We start from the raw sequence: 21911 nt of genomic DNA, 5'->3' as shown, positions 1-21911 counted from the left end.
TAATAAAAATGTTGCACATGCTCAGTGCGCTTTGACATAAATCATGGCGCCAGTAGCCACATCATCCAATCCTTATTTGTTCCTTTCCTATAATTATTATATTTCAATCCCTGTCCGTATTGTATCTTATTGGTCCCATTTTGATTTAGTATACATTCGTAATCTGTAATATTGTATCCAAATTTTTAAATTGTACATCGTTTAGAAGTTCCCTCGGACTCACTAATTCGTGGTATGCTCCGACCGCCTCTTCCTTGTCAAAGCAGCTCCTGATTGGTGTAGCCTAACTTTAGTAACAGGAAGAGGCGGTCAGAGCAGACCGCGAGTGATTTTGCCCCAGCTGCCCTCTCCTGCCTTGAGCGATTCTGCACCCGCCAGCGCCCGAGCTGCCCTCTCCTGCCTTTTAACCACAAATTTCGAGGGAGTACTGTATAATCAAATTTTAAATAAACCTGAAACCTGACTGCACAGTGCTTTGCTTTTACGCCACATCAAACAAGAGCAAGCGTATTTTAATTCTTTATATATTATAAAAACTAGATTAATACTAATCACAGAAGGTCCTGGGAGGATTCTGACTGTATGACCACTGGCTGACCCTAATGCAGTCAACATGCCAAAACACGGGAAACATTGAGTCTTTAATAAATGGTGTTTCCTTATTCCCCTTCTTGAGGCTGTCTACACGTCTCCCTCCATATTCGCAGGGGTTAGGGACACAGCCGGCCCGCGAATATGAAAAATGTGTGAATAACTTTAGGGCCGACTGACCCACCCCCCACCTCCCAGACCTCTCCACTGTAGTTATTTTTTTTTTTTTTTTTGAAATTCTTTATTTAAACACTGTGCGCACAAGTACTACGAGTACATAGTATAACATATCATCAACATCATGAATACAATGAAAACAGTTTATCAAGTCTCCCCCCGTCCCTCCCCCCCACCCCCCTTCCTCCCCCCCCCCCGATCCTCCTAAAGTATCCCACTTCCTATACTCCTTCAACACCCCCCCCCCCACCCAGGAGATAGCATGAAAAAGGAAGAAAAAGTTGAATATAGTCCAAAGCTTCAAAGGAAATATAATAGAACTCACAATGTGATCACCCCAGCTAAGTCTCCAAAGCCTGATCCCGAACCGCAAGGTCCCCCTCCACCTCTAGGAATCGTCCCCACAGGTCCTCAAATTGTTGTCGTTGGCGGGTAAGTAAAGCAGAAAGCCTAAACTTTTCACAGACCCAACTCAATTTCACTCTCATCATCTCCACCGTTGGAACTGTAGTGCTCTTCCACAGGGACGCCAGCACCATTCTGGCAGACGTAAAAGCCAGTCTTGCCAGCTTATCCTGTGTGGCCTCCACCTTCCCCGGAATAATCCCCAACAAAGCTGTTGCTGCTCCACATGGGAATGGACATTGTAACAAACTCCCCACATATTGGAACACCTGGGTCCAATAGTCCCCAACACGAGGGCAGTCCCACCACATATGAAAAAATGTACCCCTCAGACCACATCCCCTCCAGCACTCCCCAGTATTGGATGCACTCATCTTTGCAATCACCACAGGGGTGACATACCATCGCACCAAAAGTTTAAGTGCATTTTCAACCAATTGCGGGGCTACCGCTACATGATGTATGCGTAATGCAATTTGTTCCCATTCCTCCCTCGAATATGTGTGCCCCAAATCCTCCTCCCAAGCCCTCATATACTTAGTTTTTTGGTCAGGGTCTGCCTGCATCAATCTATATAACTTGGAAATGCATCCTCGACTCACCGAGTCCCCCAGTAATAACTCAAACCCGGAACGCTTATAAGCGGATAAGTCTCTCACTTTACATCGCATAACATAATCCTTCACCTGGAGGTAAGGGAACACATCACTCAGCTCTAGATTGAAGGAAGCCCGGACCTCAGGAAACTCACGAATACGCTCCCCCTCCAATAGTTGGCCAAAACAACGTAACCCCCGTCGCTCCCATCTGCAAAAGACTCCCCCTTCCCTACCCGGGGTGAAATCCTCCGCATACCGAATGGGCATAAGATGTAATCTCCGCTTTCCACCCACCAATTTCCTACCAGCCCCACTCCAAATCCTTAGCGTCCATTGTATAAAAGGATTAGGAATAGCGGCAATCTCCCTGTCCCTTAACCCCACCCATGGTAAGTATGACAAAGCTCGAATGCCCCTAGGCATCCCCAGGAGACCCTGTTCCACTAGAACCCACATTTTAGCTGGGGTCGCATGCCACTCCACCACCGCCCTAAGTTGTGCCGCCCTATAGTACTGTTCCAGATTAGGTATTCCCATTCCACCCTCCTCTTTAAACTTGAACATGGCATATCGCGCCACTCTGGGGCGCCTACCCCCCCATATAAAGTGTAAAAGAGACTTATTCCAACGCGCAAAGTATGCTTTGGGTACTTCTACAGGTAACACCTGAAAAAGATAAAGAAATTTGGGCAAAACCATCATGCGGATCACCTCCATTCTGCCCATCCAGGACAAATACAAATGATCCCATCTGTCCAGGTCCCGTTGTAGTGCCACTCCTAAAGGAGGGTAATTAAGGCGGAACAGGTCCTCCCAGTCTGCCCCCAGCCATATCCCCAAGTATTTGATTGGGCCCCTCACCCAGCGAAAGGGAACCCTACGCTGCAGTACCAGGGCCTCCACCGCTGGCACTGAGATGTTCAAGATCTCTGTCTTAGACAGATTAGCTTTAAAGCCAGAAATCCGTCCATACTCTTGCATCAAATCCTTCAACGCCAAAAGCGAGCTCTCCGACCCCTCCACTATGGCCAAGATGTCGTCTGCAAAGAGGGACAATTTATGCTCAACCCCCTGCACCTGCACCCCCTTCACTAGCCTAGATAAACGTATGCGTTGAGCTAAAGGCTCAATCACCAAAGCAAACAACAGTGGCGAAAGCGGGCACCCCTGTCTCGTCCCTCGATATAACTCAAAGGGTTTGGAATAGACCCCATTTACTTTGACACAAGCCATCGGGTTATGATACAGCGTGAGGATCCACGAAATAAATCGCTGCCCAAACCCCATCTGGCGTAGGACAGCCTCCATAAACGACCAATCTACTCGGTCGAACGCCTTTTCGGCATCCACCGCTACCGCCACCCAGGGAGACCCCGATCTTCGGGCTTCCCACACCAGATTCAGCACCCGCCGTATACCATCAGCCGCCTGGCGCCCCCCAATAAACCCCACCTGATCTGGGTGGATCAGGTCCGGCATATGAGCCGCCATCCTATCAGCCAGGATACGAGCTAGGATTTTAGTATCAATACCCAAGAGGGAGATAGGGCGATAGCTACCACATAAGGACTCATCTTTCCCAGGCTTAGGAAGGATCGTAATCCCCGCCAACCGCATATAAAAAGGTAAACATTCCCCCTCGTGCAGGGAGTTAAACAATCTAGTTAACAAAGGTGCAACTAGAGGGGAGAGTTTCTTATAAAATAGCCCTGTAAACCCATCCAATCCTGGGGACTTTCCCGGTTTCAAATGTCTAATAACTCGGAGTACCTCATCCACCGTGATATCCCCCTCCAACCCCAGTGCATCCGAGCTGGACAAGGTGGGTAACCCCAAATCCCTTAAATAGGCTTGGCTCTCTTCCACAGAGCCTTTAAGCTCTGGGGTATATAGCTCCTGATAGAATTCCTGAAACCGTTTCTGTATACTGATATCGTCAGTAAGCACTGTGCCATCACGCTCCTTAATAGCCAGAATATTACTCCTAGATTGCTGCGTTTTGACCCTGTGAGCCAAAAGTTTACTGGCCCTGTTTCCTGTTTCAAAATATTTAAGCTTCAATTTCTCCAGATTAAATTTAATCCCCTCATCCTCCAACTTCCCCAGAGCCATTCGGGTTTCCTGAAGTCGGAGCTTTAGCAGCGGGCCCCCCTGTCCCCTCTTATGTTGGTCCACCAAAGTGCGGAGCGTTGCCCGTAGCTTCAATTCCTCCCTCTGTCGGGACTTTTTCTTAAAAGCTGCAATAGATATCAGTTCCCCTCGCAACACTCCTTTCAAACTCTCCCAGATTGTCATGGGGGAGAACTGATCCACACTATTGAACTCCAAGAAATCAGAGATCCCCGTTTCTAACTTATGCACTACGTTTGGATCTCCCAACAGGGTATCATTCAACCTCCAGTACGTATCCCCTCCCCTTGGCCCACCCCAGCATAGATCCATCCAAAGCGGGGCGTGGTCCGACCAACCTATGGTATCAATCTTGGTCTCTTTCACTTTACCCCCCCACCCTTTATCCACACATATCATATCTATGCGAGTGTAGACCTCATGTACTGGAGAATAAAACGTGTAATCCCTACCCATCCAATGTTGCACCCGCCACCCATCCTCCACATTAAGGACTTCCAGAAATCTCTTCAGACATTTTCTATCACTCTTAAGTCTATCTCCCCCCTTACCCGTGGAATCCCAGGCTGGATTGAGAACCAAATTAAAATCTCCCCCCACTACCAAATGCCCCACCTTAACCGACAAAATCCTAGCCAATAGAAGATCAAAAAAGTGGCCCTGTTGAGAGTTTGGTGCATACAAATTGACCAACGTTACCCGGGTTCCATCAATAGTCCCAGTCCATATGAGCCACCTCCCACCCTCATCCCTCCATACCCTATCGGGAACTACCTTCAGCCTGTGAGAAAACAAAATCCCCACCCCCGCTTTTTTTCGCTCCACCCTGTTAGAAGCCCAAACCCTCAGAGGATAGTCCCGAAACTGTACAAGTTTTTCCCCAGCTTGCACAAAATGAGTTTCTTGAACAAAACAAATATCAAAACATAGGCGCTTAACTTCTTTCAACAGCAGTTGCCGTTTACGCGGCATGTTAAGCCCCTTCACATTCAGACTGCCCACTCTTAGTACATTATCCCCCCCCATTTTCGATTAGGAACACACACCCACCTCCCTCCTGTTCCCCCCACCTTCCCCTTCCAGACCCCCTGCCCCCCCCCTCCCCTTCCCTCCAGCTCTCCCCCCTTCCCCCCCTCCCCATTCTTCCCCTCCCCCCTCCCCACCCCACCCTCGCACCCACTCTCCCCACTACCTCCAAGACTTCAAGTGACAACACCCCCCCTCATGTCACCTTATTAATCCATCCCGTCCCCACATCCAAACCCCTCACACCCCAGATCCTCCCACCAATCACCTCCCCAACTCCGATTCATACAGTCCCAAGAACATGCTCACAGTCCCCATTGGGTCATGATCAAGGTCCATATCACTGGAGCCATGAGAATTAGCCCCCTCAGTTCACCAGTCAGGTGTCAGGAACTGCGGCTGCATTCTGCTCAGCCACCTCCCCCTCCTGTCGACCACGCTGTCGTCCTCTCCTTCTCTGGGGCACCGCCTTCCACTGATACCTCTCCAACTTCTGCGCAGGTACGTTACTCAGCACGGAGTCGCCCATCTTCACCAGGCCCTCCTTCAGGAGCAGTGCCTGCAGCTCCGCCACTGTTGACACTCGCTTATGCACACCATTAATAGTGACCAATAGGCCAAAAGGAAACAGCCAGCGGTAGCGCAGGCTGTGTTGCTTCAACACCTCCAACAACGGACGAAACTCTCTCCGCTTCTGCAAAGTGATGCTCGACAGATCCTGAAATATTTCCACTCTCAGATTCTTCCAGGGAATAACACCCATTTCTCTAGCTTTCTTCACCAATCGATCCTTATCAGGGAAATGGTGGATGCAGGCTATGATATCTCTCGGGTAATCCCCAGTTTTTGGACCGAGGGTTCGGTGCGCCCTATCCACTCTCAGGCCCCCACCGGTGGGCTCAGAGGCCCCGTCATCCGCCAGTAGGAACCGGCCAAGATCCTGTACCACAGCCACAGCATCTCCATATTCAGCAGTATCTGGAACTCCCCGGATCCGGACATTGTTCCGTCTGGACCTGTTCTCCAAATCTTCCACTTGAGCACAGCAGTCCAAAAGATCTTTCTGCACTGCCTTCACCTGCGTGGTGAGTCCTTGAACCGTCTCTTCTTGTTCCCCCATCCGACGTTCAGTTTCATCCACTCTACTGAGCAGGTCTGCAAAGTCCTGCCTGATCTCTTTCACAGCTTCTTTAATTTTTCCTTTCACCGCCGCCACCTCCTCCTTAATTTCAGCAGCCCACAGTTTCAAATCAGCCTTAGTTACAGCTACAGCCACCGCCGCCGATCCTGCACGTCTGAGCCTCGGGGAAGCGCCACGTTCAGACTCATCCTCCGACACGCTTTCCCCCGACTCTTGCGCCGACTCGCGCGCTGACAGGCCCGAAGTCCCTCGCACATGGCGGTGGCCCCCCTGCTCGCCGCCGCGGTCCGACGCCCTGCCGGGCTCCACTCGTTTTTTTTACCGGCATCGTAGAGGTGCGCTCAGCTTCCCCCGCACTTTCGCCGCTGCGCGAGGTCGGGTTTTAGCAGCTCGCTCCGGGAATGGGACGCTATAGAGGAGGGAGAGTCAGAGCAAAATCTCTAACCCTCCATCTTGGGTCGTGACGTCACCGGAAGTCTGTAGTTATTTTTTTTAAAGCCTGGTGGTCTAGCTGTGAAGCAGGGCAGGAGCCAATCTTCCTACATTCCTACTCCGTGCAGAGCTGGAAACAAAAATGGCTGCCGTGAGTTGCCGCGAGACCCATGGGAACTCCCAGCAGTCATTTTGGCTCCCGCCTCTGCACAGGGCAGGAGCGTAGGAAGATTGCTCCTACCCCGCTTCACCGCTGGACCACCAGGCTTTAAAAAGTAAGTAAGTGGAGAGGTCCGGAAGGCAGGGGTAGATCACCCAGATGAAAACTGCGAATAATCGAAGCCGCAAGTTCTGAACCCACGAATATGGAGGGGGATGTGCATAGTTATTTGACTTGTCATTTCTGTGTGAGAAACCCCTTTGTTCCTTCCACCAAGTAATCTCCCATGGCATCTAAATCTCTCCCTTCCAGATGTCCATTCGGCCCTATATCCAGAAACCGCCCCACTTCCTGACTCACTCTTAGTCCTGCGTCCAGGTAAATGTTGGTGTAAAAAAGTTGGTCATCGTCATCATCTTTATACTTCCACAACTGAACAATCTTGTACAGGTAAGGAGCGTACCCGATGAAACCTGGGCAAAATGTAAAGTGAGGTGAGCCAGAGGGGTGAGAACCCAAAAACACACAGATGCATCCCATACCTTCCTTCCTATGTAAGGGCTAGATGCACTAAAGCAGGGGTCTCAAAGCCCCTCCTTGAGGGCCGCGATCCAGTCGGGTTTTCAGGATTTCCCCAATGAATATGCATGAGATCTATGTGCATGCACTGCTTTCAATGCATATTCATTGGGGAAATCCTGAAAACCCAACTGGATTCCGGCCCTCGAGGACCGGAGTTGCCCACCCCTGGACTAGCCATAGCACAAGCATCTCAAAGTCCCTTCTTGAGGGCCGCAATCCAGTTGGGTTTTCAGGATTTCCCCAATGAATATGCATGAGATCTATGCATGCACTGCTTTCAATGCATATTCATTGGGAAATCCTGAAAACCCGACTGGATTGCAGCCCTCAAGGAGGGATTTTGAGATCCCTGCACTAAAGCGTCAGATCGTCTTAACAATCGTCGCTAAACCAGTTTGACTAGTTTAGCGACTGATCGTATTTTCCGATCCAATGCCCAAAACAGCTCATCGCCTGGTTTCCGTGTGGTCCTAACATTCTCTGATTCTGGCATGCAAACGAGATTATTAATATTAAAACCAGGCATCCAATCGATGGCCTAAACTTGCATGCCAGAATCGGGTCGGTAAGACCTACCCGTAAAAGCCGACAGGTCTACTGTGTTTTTCATCTATTTTTAAGGTACGGGGGAGGTTCGTGGGGAAGGGGACTGGTGGTAGGAGGGAGTGGGCATCCCTCCTGATGATTTTTTTTTTAGGGAAGGGAAGGGGTCAGTTGAGAGGGACACGGTGGAGAGGTGGGGAGCTGGTTCATGACAGCAGGAGGGAAAAGGCATTCCTCCTGCCAATTTTTGGGGAAGGGGTTGATTTGGAGGTCCTTACGGGGAGGGGGGGCGTCAGTGCCGGGGAGGTTTGCAGCGGCAGGAGAGAGTAAGCATCCCTCTTGCTGATTATTGGGGAAGGGGAAGGGTTAGTTTGGGTGTCCTTGCGTGTGTGTGTGTGGGGGGGGGGTTGTCAGTGCAGGGGAAGTTTGTGGCAACAGGAGGAAGTGGGCATTCCTTCTGCCGCTTTGTTCTTTTTTTATGGGGCAGATTTTGTACGTGTGTAATACACACACACAAACACACATCTGTGCCATTAAAAAAAAAAGCCCCAACATGTGAGTGTCAGGAGGCTGCTTTGGGGCTTCCCCTGCTACTCAGCTGTTTGGGATTCCCCAAACAGCTCTACAAATGTGTGGAAGTCGCTCTCAAGAGTGACTGGTACGATGCAATTAACCTCCGTGCAAATCATTTGTATGGAAACTTTTTGGAACATCGATCGCTTTTCCACAAATCGGCCAACAGCCACTCGCACAGTCTTAGCGACCAGGTTTAGTGCATCTAGCCCGGAGTGGAGAGGAGAAAAAGGAGAGGCAGATAGGCCGAAGTCGAACCCAGAAAAGTACCTCCAGAGTTGAGGAAGCGCTTGCCAGAACTGACAGGTGGGTATTTCTCGGCTAGGGACCACTCAGGCCAGCAGAAGCTCTCGGCAGAGAATACTACCTTGCTCTTCAGCTGCTGGAACTTCCAAAGCAGCTCGATGGGGCTGCCGGCCAAAAGCACATCATAGCTGGAGGAGAGACAGAGAGACAAATCAGCCCAATATGGAAACAGACCAGCTGTTAAACAGGACGTGGAGGGTAGAACATACCATTCCCCTCCCCAGTTTGTGAGAAATCAAAACACCTCCTACCAGAAAAAATATGTGACATGGGAAAAAGTGAGAGAGCACGGGAGAGGGAGAAAGGGGCATTTTCTCCTCTGAAGGATGCATGTTTCCCGGAGAGGAGAGAAAATAAACTTCCACAAACGAATGAACAGGAAACGTCTCTAATCCTCCGGGAAAGAGCAGAAAGACATATTGTCTGATCAGGCCAGGCATGTAATATGATCAAAGAAAGCCCTAAGCAGGGCCAGGACCTGCTTTAGAAAGAATTACATTTTTCCCTTCACGCATTCCTTTGGAAACAAACTGTCAGGCCAGGAAACTTTTCCGAATTTGACTCGGACTGTGGAGGGAAAAAATAAAATGATCAAAGGATAGGTCTTGTTTATATACCGTCAGTAACAAAGATGTCCGAAAACAAAATTGAGGGATGCATTTTCAACAGCTATTTCTGGGCCGGGCCGTAGGGAGGGGCAGTTCAGGCCAAGACCTGCCTTTGATTCCAGGGTCAGCTGTGGAGGTAGCACTCACAGCCTTGGCAAAAGGGAGACAGATGCAGAGATAGACACACACCCCCCCCCCCCCCCGGTAACTGGTGAATTTCTTCAAAAAGGCAGAAAATAAATCCCAGTATGAGGTACATAAAATAAAGGCTTGTGATAGCTGAGTAGGGGTTGGTTCTGACTAAGCTGAAAGCCCAAAGCAACAGGAGGATAGCTGCCAAGCCCAGGAAGGGGAGGAGGGGGGAAGAGGAACCTGGCACTGTTTCGCAAACAGCTGCAGTAGCCTGGGAGAAGGTGGAAGACACATTCTGAAGGCCTACGCATCCTCACCTCTATCTTAGCTTCTGACTGTGGGATTATTGGGAGGGGGGGGAGAGAGGGGCTCACCTGTCCACAAACATGAGAACGAGGTCCTCCTGGTCGGCGAATTTCTTCAGCTCTTTCTTCAGCCACCGCACCTTCTGCCCTCCACCCACGGTGTGGGCCACATCCCCTCCTTTCCACTTCTCTCCCAGGCCGAGGGTCTGCCAAAGGAGGCAAGGAGTCAGCGGGTGATGGATCACGTGGAGAGACAGTGCCACAGACAACCCGACAGCCCATTTCTAGCAAAGACCCCCAGACAAATCTGTCCCGCACCGGTACCTGAAGGATGACGCCTTCTCCCAGCGACCAAGGGCTAGGACTGGGTTTTAGTTCCGTGAAGAGTAAAGAGAGAGGGGGGGGTCCCCTTCTGGTGGGGAAAGATCAACTCAAGTGCCACCACCCACTCTATCAAAGGACTGAGCCCAAAAGTGAGAAAAAGGAGCAGAAAGAGCTTTAAGCAGATAAAAGGCCACATACCTTGACAGTGTAGTTGAAGTACCCGGCGGAGCGCAGGAATCGCCGATATCCTTCTGTCTCCTCGGTAGCAACTGTGACCACCAATAATTTATCTGCAGGGCAAGAAAAAAACCCCTGGAAGAGTGAGAACTGCAAGGCAGTTTCCCAGCCCACAATGCACTGGGCCACAAATTATTTATTTATTCATTCAATTTTCTAGACCCTTCTCCCAGGGGAGCAGAGAACAGTTTACATTCATTTATTCAGGTACTCAAGCATTTTTTCCCTGCTTGTCCTGGTGAGCTCGCATTCTGTCTAATGTACCTGGGGCAATGGGGGGATTAAGTGACTTGCCCAGGGTCACAAGGAACAGCGGGGGTTTGAACCCACAACCTCAGGGTGCTGAGGCTGTAGCTTTAACCACTGCGCCACTCTAGAAATCAAACTGTAGTAGAAGTGAGCCAAGTAAAGGACAATCGAGCCATTGTGACATCATTGATGAGGTTGGCTCTTAGGCATTGGTGGAATGAGGCATGATGATGTCACAATATCAGCTCTGGTTATCAGAGGCTGAACATTATCATACTATTGATTTATTCAATATTCCCAGGGGAACTCAGAACAGTTTGCATGAAATTCAGTTTGCATGAAATTCAGGTACTCAAGCATTTTCCCCTGTCTGTCCCGGTGGGCTCACAATCTATCTAATGTACCTGGGGCAATGGGGGGATTAAGTGACTTGCCCAGGGTCACAAGGAGCAGCATGGGGTTTGAACCCACAACCCCAGGGTGCCGAGGCTGGAGCTTTAAGTACCGTGCCACACTCTCCACACCAAACGTTTACACAAAGGACACAACCAAATCCCAAGGTGATCAAAGAATGTTTTTCTTTAGAAGACTGGAGAAGAAAAAAAAAGAAGAGACAAAGCCTCAGGCTACTATGAAGAGAAGAGCAAAAAGAGGCACTGAAGATGTCGCAACCAACAAATGGCTACACCTCTTTTATTTGAAAACTAAGCCCGTTACATTAACGGGTGCCAGAATAGACGTCTGAGTCAGTCTTTCTTTCTTTCAGTCTCTCTCTCTCCTTGGCCACTTTGTCTTTCTTTCTTTCTGTCTCTCTCTCCATGGCTGCTATCTGTCTTTCTTTCTCTCTCTCCTCTGTCTTTCTTTCCGTCTCTCTCTTTCCTCGGCTGTCCACCACCACCCCTCGCCTGCTTCCCCTGTCCAGCAATATCTGTCCAGCTGTCTGCCCCTCAGCACACCCCTCCCCCCAAAGCAGCACCCTTTCCCTCTCCCCCCTCCACTTCTTACCAGCATGGGACACCTTGCAGCACCAAACTCCTGCCGTCAACTGAGACAAACCACCACTCAATCCACTGCACGCGCCGCAAATGGAATGCAGCCACGGAAGCACACATCACGGCGGAAGGGATCACGGCCTCCTAAGTGCGCAAGCGTGCTTAGGGTTTTATTATAGAGGATAAGCCACTAAAAGCATAAGAACAACTAGGATCCAAGTTTCGGCGACAGTGTGGCCTTCCTCAGGGTACAGTATGACACGCGTTGGCGTCTCTGCTTCTCAAATGAGGCGCCCAAAGTGTGCGCCTGGGCGGAACTGTTTGTAATAAGGGAACTGCTGGCTGGATAATGATCGAAGCATGGGGGTGGTGGGGGGGGAAACCAAGATTTCGTTCTAGCTCTCACTCATAGCCCTGGTGGTTCTTTGCACCTTGTGGCTTCCAAGGCCTTTTCCCTTCTCCAGCTTTTGTCTGTCATTTCCATTAGAAAGTGGCGTTTTTGGCACGTTAACACAGTCTAAACTAGCGGGTTTTGTCCGAGTTGGATGTTTTATTTGACCCCCCTAGATCAGGGGTGTCAAAGTCCCTCCTCGAGGGCCGTAATCCAGTCGGGTTTTCAGGATTTCCCCAATGAATATGCATTGAAAGCAGTGCATGCACATAGATCTCATGCAGATTCATTGGGGAAATCCTGAAAACCCAACTGGATTCCGGCCCTCGAGGACCGACTTTGACACCTGTGCCCTAGATTCTCGATTGTTGAAGATGGTTTGTATTCTGTAGTATCCAAGTTCATTTACAATTTGATATACTGACCATCAAACTAATATCTGGACGATTTACAATTGCTAAACTTAAGAGTTTTAAAAAAAAAAAAATGCAATAATAAAAATCGGGGGAACAAAAACCAGACAGAGACAAAGATAGGGACAAAGTAGGTACAATAGGCACTGGGAGAGGGGAAGATTCAAAATGACATCAAAGTCAAAATTAAAAAAGGGAGATAGGAAGGGGAACAAAAGGGAGAGGGGGGGGTCGCTTCAGAAAAACGATCTTGTCGGACATAACCGAACATTAACACCCCTGATCCACTCAAGGCCTGCCCGTTTTTACCCTCTCTCTTTTGACTTGCACCTAAACGTATGCGCAGAATTTGTAACCGATTTGAAATGGCCAATAGTTGGCGCTAATTAGCTTGGCAAGTCAATTAAATTGGACACACAATTTTTAGCGTTTTATAGAATTGGGAGGGGCAACCAGTTGGGTGCCACTGAATGGCACTGAATACAGCCCTGTACAAGCAACGAATTAACCACTGTTTCTGTCCGGTTAATTTGCTCTGGATATCAACCCACGGTTCTTAATTTTTGTTATGTCCCAATATATACAGGCAATCCCTGGGTTGAGAACTTACGTTAGACTCGTACTTACGAACCAGGGTGCTGCCTCTCCCTTACTGTGTCAACCTGCCCCTCCTCCTTCCTTCCGTGTCTCCATGTGCCCCTCCTCCTCCTTCCCTCCGTTCCAAATTCGTGCCTCCCTCCCGCGGGCGATTACCTCTGCTGGCCGCTCCCAGCCGCTGTTCTCGCTCCTGCACATGGCCCGCAGCTGACCCGGAAGCCTTCCCTCCGACGTCAGAGGGATGGCTTTTCGGTCAGCCGTGGGCCACGTGGAGGAACCGCGGCTGCGGCTTTGCAAAGACAAGCGCGGCTGGGAGGAGGCAGCCATCCAGCGGAGGTAAACAATGTTTTATGTTTAAATGTGTTTATTCAATTTCAACGTGCAGAAAACAACAACAACTGAACAATGTTTTAAATAAATATACAGTACCCTCCTGAAATTCGCGGGGGTTCCTGAACTTCAAAAAAACCGAGAATACGGTTTTCAGGCAGGGGAGACAGGAGAGGGCAGCTGGAGCGCCGGCGAGTGAAGGAAATCACTCGCTGTATGCTCCGACCGCCTCTTCCTGTACTAAAGTCGGGCCTTTGACACGCAGCTCCTGATTGGTGAGGCCCGACTTTAGCACAGGAAGAGGCGGTCGGAGCATACAGCGAATGATTACCTTCACTCGCCAGCGCTCCGGCTGCCCTCTCCTGCCTTTCCAGCTGACCTCTTCTGCCTCCCCTACCCAGTCATTCAAGGTTGGAAAATACCGCGAATGACCGGGAACCGTTGACTGCGAATTCGCAGGGGAGCACTGTATAGCAGCCTGAAAGGAAAGCAAGAGGATCCAGTTACTTTTAGCTTGAAAGAATGACCCTGGCTTCCCATTTAATGTACAAAAGTATTTACAGGAGCAGTCTGTATATATTTATGTTTCATGTTTATTGAGATTCGATGCAAACGCTTATAACATGGTTTCAAAGCAAATTGCAAATATAAAAAGGGGTAATAAGAACATTTCACACATATATTAACAAAAAATAGACAGAGCTACAGAAAACAATGGGGAAAAGGGGTGGAGCGCCAAAGTTTTTGAGAAAGATAACGTTGAAGGGTCAAACAATGTGGCTGATCATAGAAACATAGAAATAGACGGCAGATAAGGGCCCACGGCCCATCTAGTCTGCCCACCTTAATGTCCCTCCCCTACCTTTGCCCTGTGAATCGATCCCATGTGCCGATCCCATTTGGCCTTAAAATCAGGCACGCTGCTGGCCTCAATCACCTGTAATGGAAGACTATTCCAGCGATCAACCACTCTTTCAGTGAAAAAGAATTTCCTGGTGTCACCTCGTAGTTTCCCGCCCCTGATTTTCAACGGATGCCCTCTTGATCGACCGAAGAGGTATTAGACACGCTGGCTGCTCTGTTCCTCACAGCAGAGTTATATAGCATTACCAGCACTGTCTATAATTAGGTTGACATCAGCTCAAAAAAAGGCCTTTATTTGGAACAACCGTCCCTTTTCAGGGACACAAATTATATTTCGGGAAACTGTTTAAAGATACGTTTCAGTAACAGGGCAGACAGTTTTAGTAGTTCCAAGCTAGAAATCTCTTCATCTCCTCCCTCGGCACCACTTTAGACGACCTAGGTGTAACATCATTCAGCTACGCAGATGACATAACTATACTCCTCCCCTTTGAAACCAAAGACCACACCTCAACAGGACACCTGGAAATAATTCTGGATGAAGTAGAAAAATGGATGACAAACCACAAACTGAAACTAAACTCGGACAAAACCAAATTCCTAATGCTTGAAACGGACAAAAACCCATCCATAACAGACCTAGAAATTAAAGCAACCAAATACCCAATCCAGACCTCACTCAGAATCTTGGGAGTGCTGATAGACAGATGCTGCACTATGCAGACCCAAATCAACAAAACTACCCAAAAAGCATTCTTCACAATGCGCAACTTAAGAAAAATAAGGAAATTCTTTGACAAAGAACACTACAGGATAATTGTACAATCCCTGGTACTAGGTCTCGTGGACTACTGCAATATCCTTTATCTACCATGCCCCACAAACATGATCAAAAAACTTCAAACTGTTCAGAACACAGCCCTTAGACTAATTTACTCACTCGGAAAATTTGACCACATCACCAATGCCTACCTAGACTCACACTGGCTACCGATTCGAGCCAGAATTCAATTCAAACTATACTGTCTACTCTTCAAAGTAATTAACGGTACTGCACCCACCTACCTAGATGACCGCCTAAACCGTAACCTTCCAACCAGAACAAGAAGAACACTGACATCATTCGCATACCCACCACTCAAGGGTACTCACCGCAAAAAGCTTTACGATAGCCTCCTGGCAACACATGCTGCAAAACTCGAACCCTCCATCACCAGATTGTTAACCACAACATCAGACCTCAAGACATTCCGTAAAGAAATCAAAACACTGCTGTTCAAAAAGCATATACAATCTACCTAACCTCCCTCACCCCATCCCCCAAGAAACCAAAACACTGCCGTCCAAAACATCTTCTGATGTTACTAAGTCTTTACTATCATTCTGTTATTAAGTCTCTATCCTCAAACTGTATTCTCTATTGTCATGTACCATCCTGGAAATGTCCAGTTCTCTTCTTATGTAATCCGCTTTGAACCGCAAGGTACAAGCGGAATAAAAATCACTAATGTAATGTAATGTAATGTAAAATAACGCTTAAAAATCGGTTTTAAAATTATGCACGAATATACGTTTTAAACGTGCTAAATCGTCTTGTGAAGAGAGGAATAGGTCAATCATTTGAACATGAAAGACCAATTAGGGAAATGTTCAGAACGTAGGAAGAAGAAACCAAAGTCTCGACTGTAAAAGTCTTCGCGCCTTTGTCATAGCAAAGCCAAATGACCGCCGTTTCCAAGAACTGCCTTAGCCGGGCCTACAAGTTGTATCCAGACCTAGGAGCCGAGCTCTTTGAACGACTCAGATGACTAAGTGAAGAAAGGGTCTAAACACGTTGAACGTGGGTTCTGAAATGAGATCATGTCTTTTTCAGGGTGGAGCTCAAGGCAAATTACATTCGGGTACATGAGAATAGGCGATTCATCCTTCCTTCCCTCTGTGCTCACAGTAATGAATACCAACCGCTTTGCAGAAGCGACTTTCCCCCCCTCCTCCTCTGTTTTCTCCTTACCCTCTTTATTTTATCTCGATGCATTTTTACTTTTGCCCACCCCTCGATCCTCATGTTTCAGTATGTTTCACTATGTTTATGTACAGTGGAACCTTGGTTTAAGAGCATAATTCGTTCCAGAAGCATGCTCGTAAACCAATTTACTCGTATATCAAAGCGAGATTCCCCATAGGAAGTAAGGGAAACTAGCTTGATTCGTTCCACCTCTCATCCCCCGCCCCCGGCCACCGGCGCTGTTCCACCACAACGCACCACATCCCCAAAAGACCCCCACCCCAGAGGCCACTGGTGCGCTTCCACATCTCTGCCCCCCGCGAACCGGCATCGCCGTTCCCCCCCCCCCCCGTGCAAACTGGTATTCCCCGCCTGCCCAAACTGAAAGCTTACCCCCAATGTGGCACCGGCACACAGCACCAACCCACAGGAAGTGCTGGTGCCCGAAGATCGTGCCTCTCCTCCGACTGGGCCTTGAGCATCTGCTCATGCTAAAGGCCTTCTGGCTCCCGCCTCTCTCCGGACTAATGAGAACCTCGGGCCTCTCTCCGGCACATCCCAGGATACACCAGGGAGGGGAAGGTCCGCCATTTTGAAGAGGTGGGTCTGCAGGAAGGAGGGAGTAGGCATCCCTCTAGCCAGCCATTGTAAGTAAGGGGGAGGGGCAGGGGGAGGAAATGGGCATCTCTCCCGCTGCCGAGAGGAGTGTCGGGGGTGCGATGCTTGGTGGCAGGAGGAAGCGGGCATGTCTCTTGCTGCCAGGAGGGTGCCGAGGGGTGCGTTGCTTGACTTCAGCAGCTTGATTTGTTTGGGGGGGGGGGGTTTGTGTTTTTTCGTCGCTTTCGCCCATCGCTATCACCAGCAATGGGCACATGCAAATTTAGCGAACATTCGCTACCCTCCACCAACCTCATTTGCAGGGGCAGTTTTTGGAGAATGGCTCGCTTTTTTTAGAATCACTACAATACCGGCTGTGACAGCAGTTTTTTTTTAACACGAATTTTTGAGACTAAAGCTCTCAAGCACTTGAAAACGCCACAGAAATTCCAGATGGGATCATTTACAATGAATTTTGTAAAATCCTGAGGAGAAAAATGCTGAGCAGGATCACCAGAGAGCTGCAAAAGGCAAAGGTACTCAGTCCAAGGATTTCTTTGCCATAACGTCAAACAGCTGTTGTACTCGTTAAGCGCAGAAGTAAATACGCTTTCACAGAAAGGAAATGGAAGACGTTCCTCTAAGGGCACAGAGGAGAGAACGTGTTGGTCTGGGGAAAGAAAGGAGAAGAGGCTGGTAACAGAAGAAGCCCGTGGGAGCAGATCACGTGAAAATGTTCAGTGGAAACATGGACACAGGATTCTGAATTATAAATGCGCACTAACATTATTCTTTTAAAAAAAAATTTAGTGGGATTTATTAACTGCCTTTTCACGAAGAAATTCATCCATAGCAGTTTACAATATACATCACATTACATTAGTGATTTCTATTCCGCCTTTACCTTGCGGTTCAAGGCGGATTATATAAGAAATTGTTATGATTTTTAGAAGTACATATTAAGGAGAATTTGAGGAATAGTTTGAACATTTGGTAATGCAGTTTGGAACATTATTGGTTGTATTTTATTGGTTTTATGTATTTTTTGAAGAGAGTGTGATGCACTGGTTAACCCTTTCAGGACCATAAGGATCGTAGGCCAATTTTTGTGGTTTTGACGACATTTTTATGGTAAAAAGGGCTTGCAGATGCCAAAAAATTGATTTTTTTTGTGAAATATCATTATTTTTATTTAAAAAATCAAACTTCTGGCTTATGGACAGTGTGGCAAGTGAATCTTCTCGTCAATCTGGCAACGACGCTAATGAATGAATGTCGGAACCAGTTTGTTTACATAAAGGCAGTATCATATGGAATCCGTACATATCAAATTTAGAACTGTAGACTATCCCAATCAAAATTTATAGGATTTTAAAGTTATGGGACAAATATGTCCCTTGGTCCTGAAAGGGTTAAAGCTATGGCCTCGGCACCCTGTGAGTTCAAATCCTGCACTGCTCCTTGTGACCCTGGGCAATTCACTTAATCCTCCACTGTCCAGGTACATTAGACTTTTTGTGAGCCCACCAGCACTGATAGGGAAAATCCTTGAGTACCTAATTGTAAAACCACTTAAGGGAAAAATGCTTGAGTACCCGAATGAATTAATGAAAACTGTTCTGAGCTCCCCCCCCCGGAAGAGCTGTATAAAAAAAATTGAATAAATAAAAAAATTGTAGTCAGGTCCCCTTTCTATCTTTGCAGGCTCACAATTTAAGGGCTCCTTTTATCAAGCAGTGGTAGATCGTTTTACCAAGGGCTTGCTGAGGTAAATACTCCAATGCTCCAAGGAATTGAATTAATGTCGGAGCATTTACCACGCCAGCCCACGTTAAAACGCTCTACTGGTGCTTGATAAAAGGAGCTCTAACTGCTCTTTGGGACTCCGGAACCCTGCTGCTCTTTGGGACTCCGGAACCCTGCTGCTCTTTGGGACTCCGGAACCCTGCGGCTCTTTGGGACTCCGGAACCCTGCGGCTCTTTGGGACTCCGGAACCCTGCTGCTCTTTGGGACTCCGGAACCCTGCTGCTCTTTGGGACTCCGGAACCCTGCTGATCTTTGGGACTCCGGAACCCTGCTGCTCTTTGGGACTCCGGAACCCTACTGCTCTTTGGGACTCCGGAACCCTGCTGCTCTTTGGGACTCCAGAGTCCCAAAGAGCAGCAGGGTTCCGGTGTCCCAAAGAGCAGCAGGGTTCCAGAGTCCCAAAGAGCAGCAGGGTTCCATGCTACCGATCCAGGGCAAGCAATGGCTTCCCCCATGTCTTTCTCAATAACAGACTATGGACTTTTCCTCCAGGAACTTGCCCAAACACTATCCACTCTTACCACAACCTCTGGCAACGCATTCCAGAGCTTAACTATTCTCTGAGTGAAAAACATTTTTCCTCCTTTTAGTTTTAAAAGTATTTCCCTTTACCATCATCGAGTGTCCCCCTAGTCTTTGTACTTTTTGACGGAGTGAAAAATCGATCCCCTTGTACCCGTTCTACTCCACTCAGGATTTTGTAGACTTCAACCCTATCTCCCCTCAGCCGTCTCTTTTCCAAGCTGAAGAGCCCTAACCTTTTTAGTAAAAATGGTCTTAGCATGTGGAACAATCCATGTGAGGAGACGCTTAACCCACTTCTTACTCACTGTTTGGTAAAAGGGCCCCTTCATTTTTTAATTATATTTAAAGGCAAATTGGGTAGGATACTAAAAGGACTGGTACCAGTAGGCGCTCTACTGACATCTAAGAGAAGAGGAAAATGCCACTTTAAACAGTATTTAAATAAAAATTCAAAGTGCCTTCCAGCGCCTAAACAAAAGGTGCCAGAATTGTGCCTCCGAAGGCAACAACCGACGCCTAACGCCGGAAGTGGTGTTAGGCGCAATTCACGTCAAAGGCGGGCCTTGAAAACCCTGGCCTCCATTTCCGGCGCCCTTCTTTGCCGGAGGCGCGGTTCTCTAAATGGAGCCATCTTGCAAATGGCACGTGCTCGGCGGACCCCGTTAAGGAGGCCGCCGGCAACGGCGCCGTTTAAGAGAATCCAGCAGTTAAGGATCAGATACCCTAAAAGCTCAGTCCAGACACAGCTTTTGCAGTATAATACTCAAAGCGACCAGTGTATTTATAAAAAAAAAAAAAATGTACCTCGTATACTAAAATTAAAGTTTTTCCTGAACACAAGACTGTTTACTTCTGGAAGCAAGTGAAAGCAGCTCTTCTCCCAAGCTTTAAACTAGGGGTGTCCAACCTGTGCCCGAGGGCCGCATGCGGCCCCGTGAAGTATTTTGTGCGGCCCCGGTCGAGGGCGACGCAGCGTTTTCCTCTGCTGCCCCCGGGTGTTTACCGTCTTGCCGGCTCCCTCCTCTGTCTTGCTGCAGCGTTTGCGCGGCCCCAGAAACATTTTTTTCGGCCAATGCGGCCCAGGGAAGCCAAAAGGTTGGACACCCCCGCTTTAAACAGAAGTCATTAACTAGCTGGCCGCACATACAGTTGCGAGCAGGACTTGCGCATCAACTTCGAACCTAGCCCGGATCACTTTCACGTGCCTCGCCTGGGTTTGGGTTGGCGCCACCCAATCTTTTTTGCGGCTGTGACCCCGTGACTGAGGTCAAATAAAATTGTGCGACCCTCTTGGAGGTGCAGAATGTTGACGCACCTATGGTAACGTCAACTAGTTTGTGACCCCAAATCTAGGTTTTGGGACCCCTTTTGGGGTCCTGACCCACGTTATCTGATTTGCCTGTCCTTCCGAAAAAAAAGTCCACAACAGATTGTATTTTCCCATCCACTGTCTACTGTGCATTGTGTCGACGTTGCATGCAACACACTGTAAATTGTTTCTTGGGTGAATTGCTTCAAATAAATTATTGCATCCAAATATATATTTGCACATACACTGATGGTGTGAGCAGAGCCCATGGGACCCTTGTCCTAAATGAAGACTTCAGCACAGGCTCCCTGTACCTGGTTAAAAACACACACCCGCAGGGCAGGAATACTGGAATGCATGCCCTGTCAACTCATGCAGTAACACCCAGCCCTTGCTCACCTCCTTCCATTCTCCCTTCTTGTCGATGGTTTGGAGGGTTTTTTTTTCTGACTCTTTGCTCTCTTTCCTCCCCCCTCTCCTAACTTGGAACACAAAGGGACATACCAAGACAAGCAGAACGACCCAACAGTCAAGATTGAACCGATATTCCCCTCCCAACACAGCCGAGTAAAATCGTTTCTTTCCGTTCAGCGCAGGCCGAACTCGCATTTCACCAGTGAAGCAGGTTCCCAGCTCAACAGTGCAGAATGGGGAAACAGGATTAAATACCTCTGGGACCCTGCTAACAGACCAGGGATTGTTCGATTTCGCTGTCCCTGTGAGTGCACAGACCATTGCTGGGGTGGAAAGGCTCCAAGTACTCCGCCTCGGATCCTTTTCCCAGCCAAGGGACTGGACACCAGCAGCCACATACTCCACCACCTGGATCTTTGTAAACAAAAGGATCTCTCATGCCTCTGCCCTAGGCAAGGCAAGTGGGACAATTCCAAAAAGAGAAACAGAAATAAAGGAAACATGATAGGGCAGATGTAATACTCTTCTCATGCACGACTAGGGACTGTTCTAAGGAAAGGAATACCTGCTCCCCATCCCAGTCTTCAAAATGACAAGGAGTGCTGCTCTTAATTTATAAGGAATGAACTTTCTAGGTAGGAAAGCAAGCAAGCAGAATTTGAAGAACAGGTCTGAGATACCTATTTCAGCTGGTTTAGGTCCTAGAAGGAAGGAAAGGAGCATATTAACCTTTTTCCCCTAAAACATTCAGTCAACATTAGAGGATATCTTCACCCATTGAGGGTACAAATATAAATCTTTTGAAGACCATATTTGAGAAACATTGGACTAGAGAATCCCTAATTTATCTGTACCCCTCTCCCCTTCCAGTTCCATCTTCCAGTGAATCTAGAGGAGCCCTTGATCTATCTGTCATCCCCCCCCCAGTTCTCTCATCCAGAGCCCCTGATCTGTGCCCCCACCCCAATTCCCTCTTCCAGTGACTTTGATCTGTGTCCTCCCCACTCCAGTTCCCTCATCCAGAGCCCCTGATCTGTCCCCCCACCCCAATTCCCTCTTCCAGTGACTCTGATCCGTCTGTCCCCCCACCCCAGTTTGCTCATCCAGAGCCCCTGATCTGTCCCCCACCCCAATTCCCTCTTCCAGT

At 48.5% G+C, this 21911-nt stretch overlaps 1 protein-coding gene across 2 annotated transcripts in view; it reads right to left on the bottom strand.

Annotated features, from left to right (window-relative positions):
* PLOD3 (procollagen-lysine,2-oxoglutarate 5-dioxygenase 3) overlaps positions 1–21911 on the bottom strand; it is a 78515-nt gene that overhangs the window by 54399 nt on the left and 2205 nt on the right. For both annotated transcript variants that reach the window (XM_033924267.1, XM_033924268.1), the window contains exons 2-5: positions 10233–10324; positions 9780–9916; positions 8630–8793; positions 7022–7134 (exon numbers count right to left, since the gene is read on the bottom strand). In XM_033924267.1, coding sequence (XP_033780158.1) covers positions 7022–7134; positions 8630–8793; positions 9780–9916; positions 10233–10324 — 506 coding nt within the window. The remainder of the gene's footprint in view (positions 1–7021; positions 7135–8629; positions 8794–9779; positions 9917–10232; positions 10325–21911) is intronic.

The sequence above is a fragment of the Geotrypetes seraphini genome, chromosome 16, assembly GCF_902459505.1.
Source record: "Geotrypetes seraphini chromosome 16, aGeoSer1.1, whole genome shotgun sequence".
Taxonomy (NCBI): Eukaryota; Metazoa; Chordata; class Amphibia; order Gymnophiona; family Dermophiidae; genus Geotrypetes; species Geotrypetes seraphini.
Note: the sequence above shows the minus strand (reverse complement) of the source record. Positions and strands in the feature narration are given on the sequence as shown.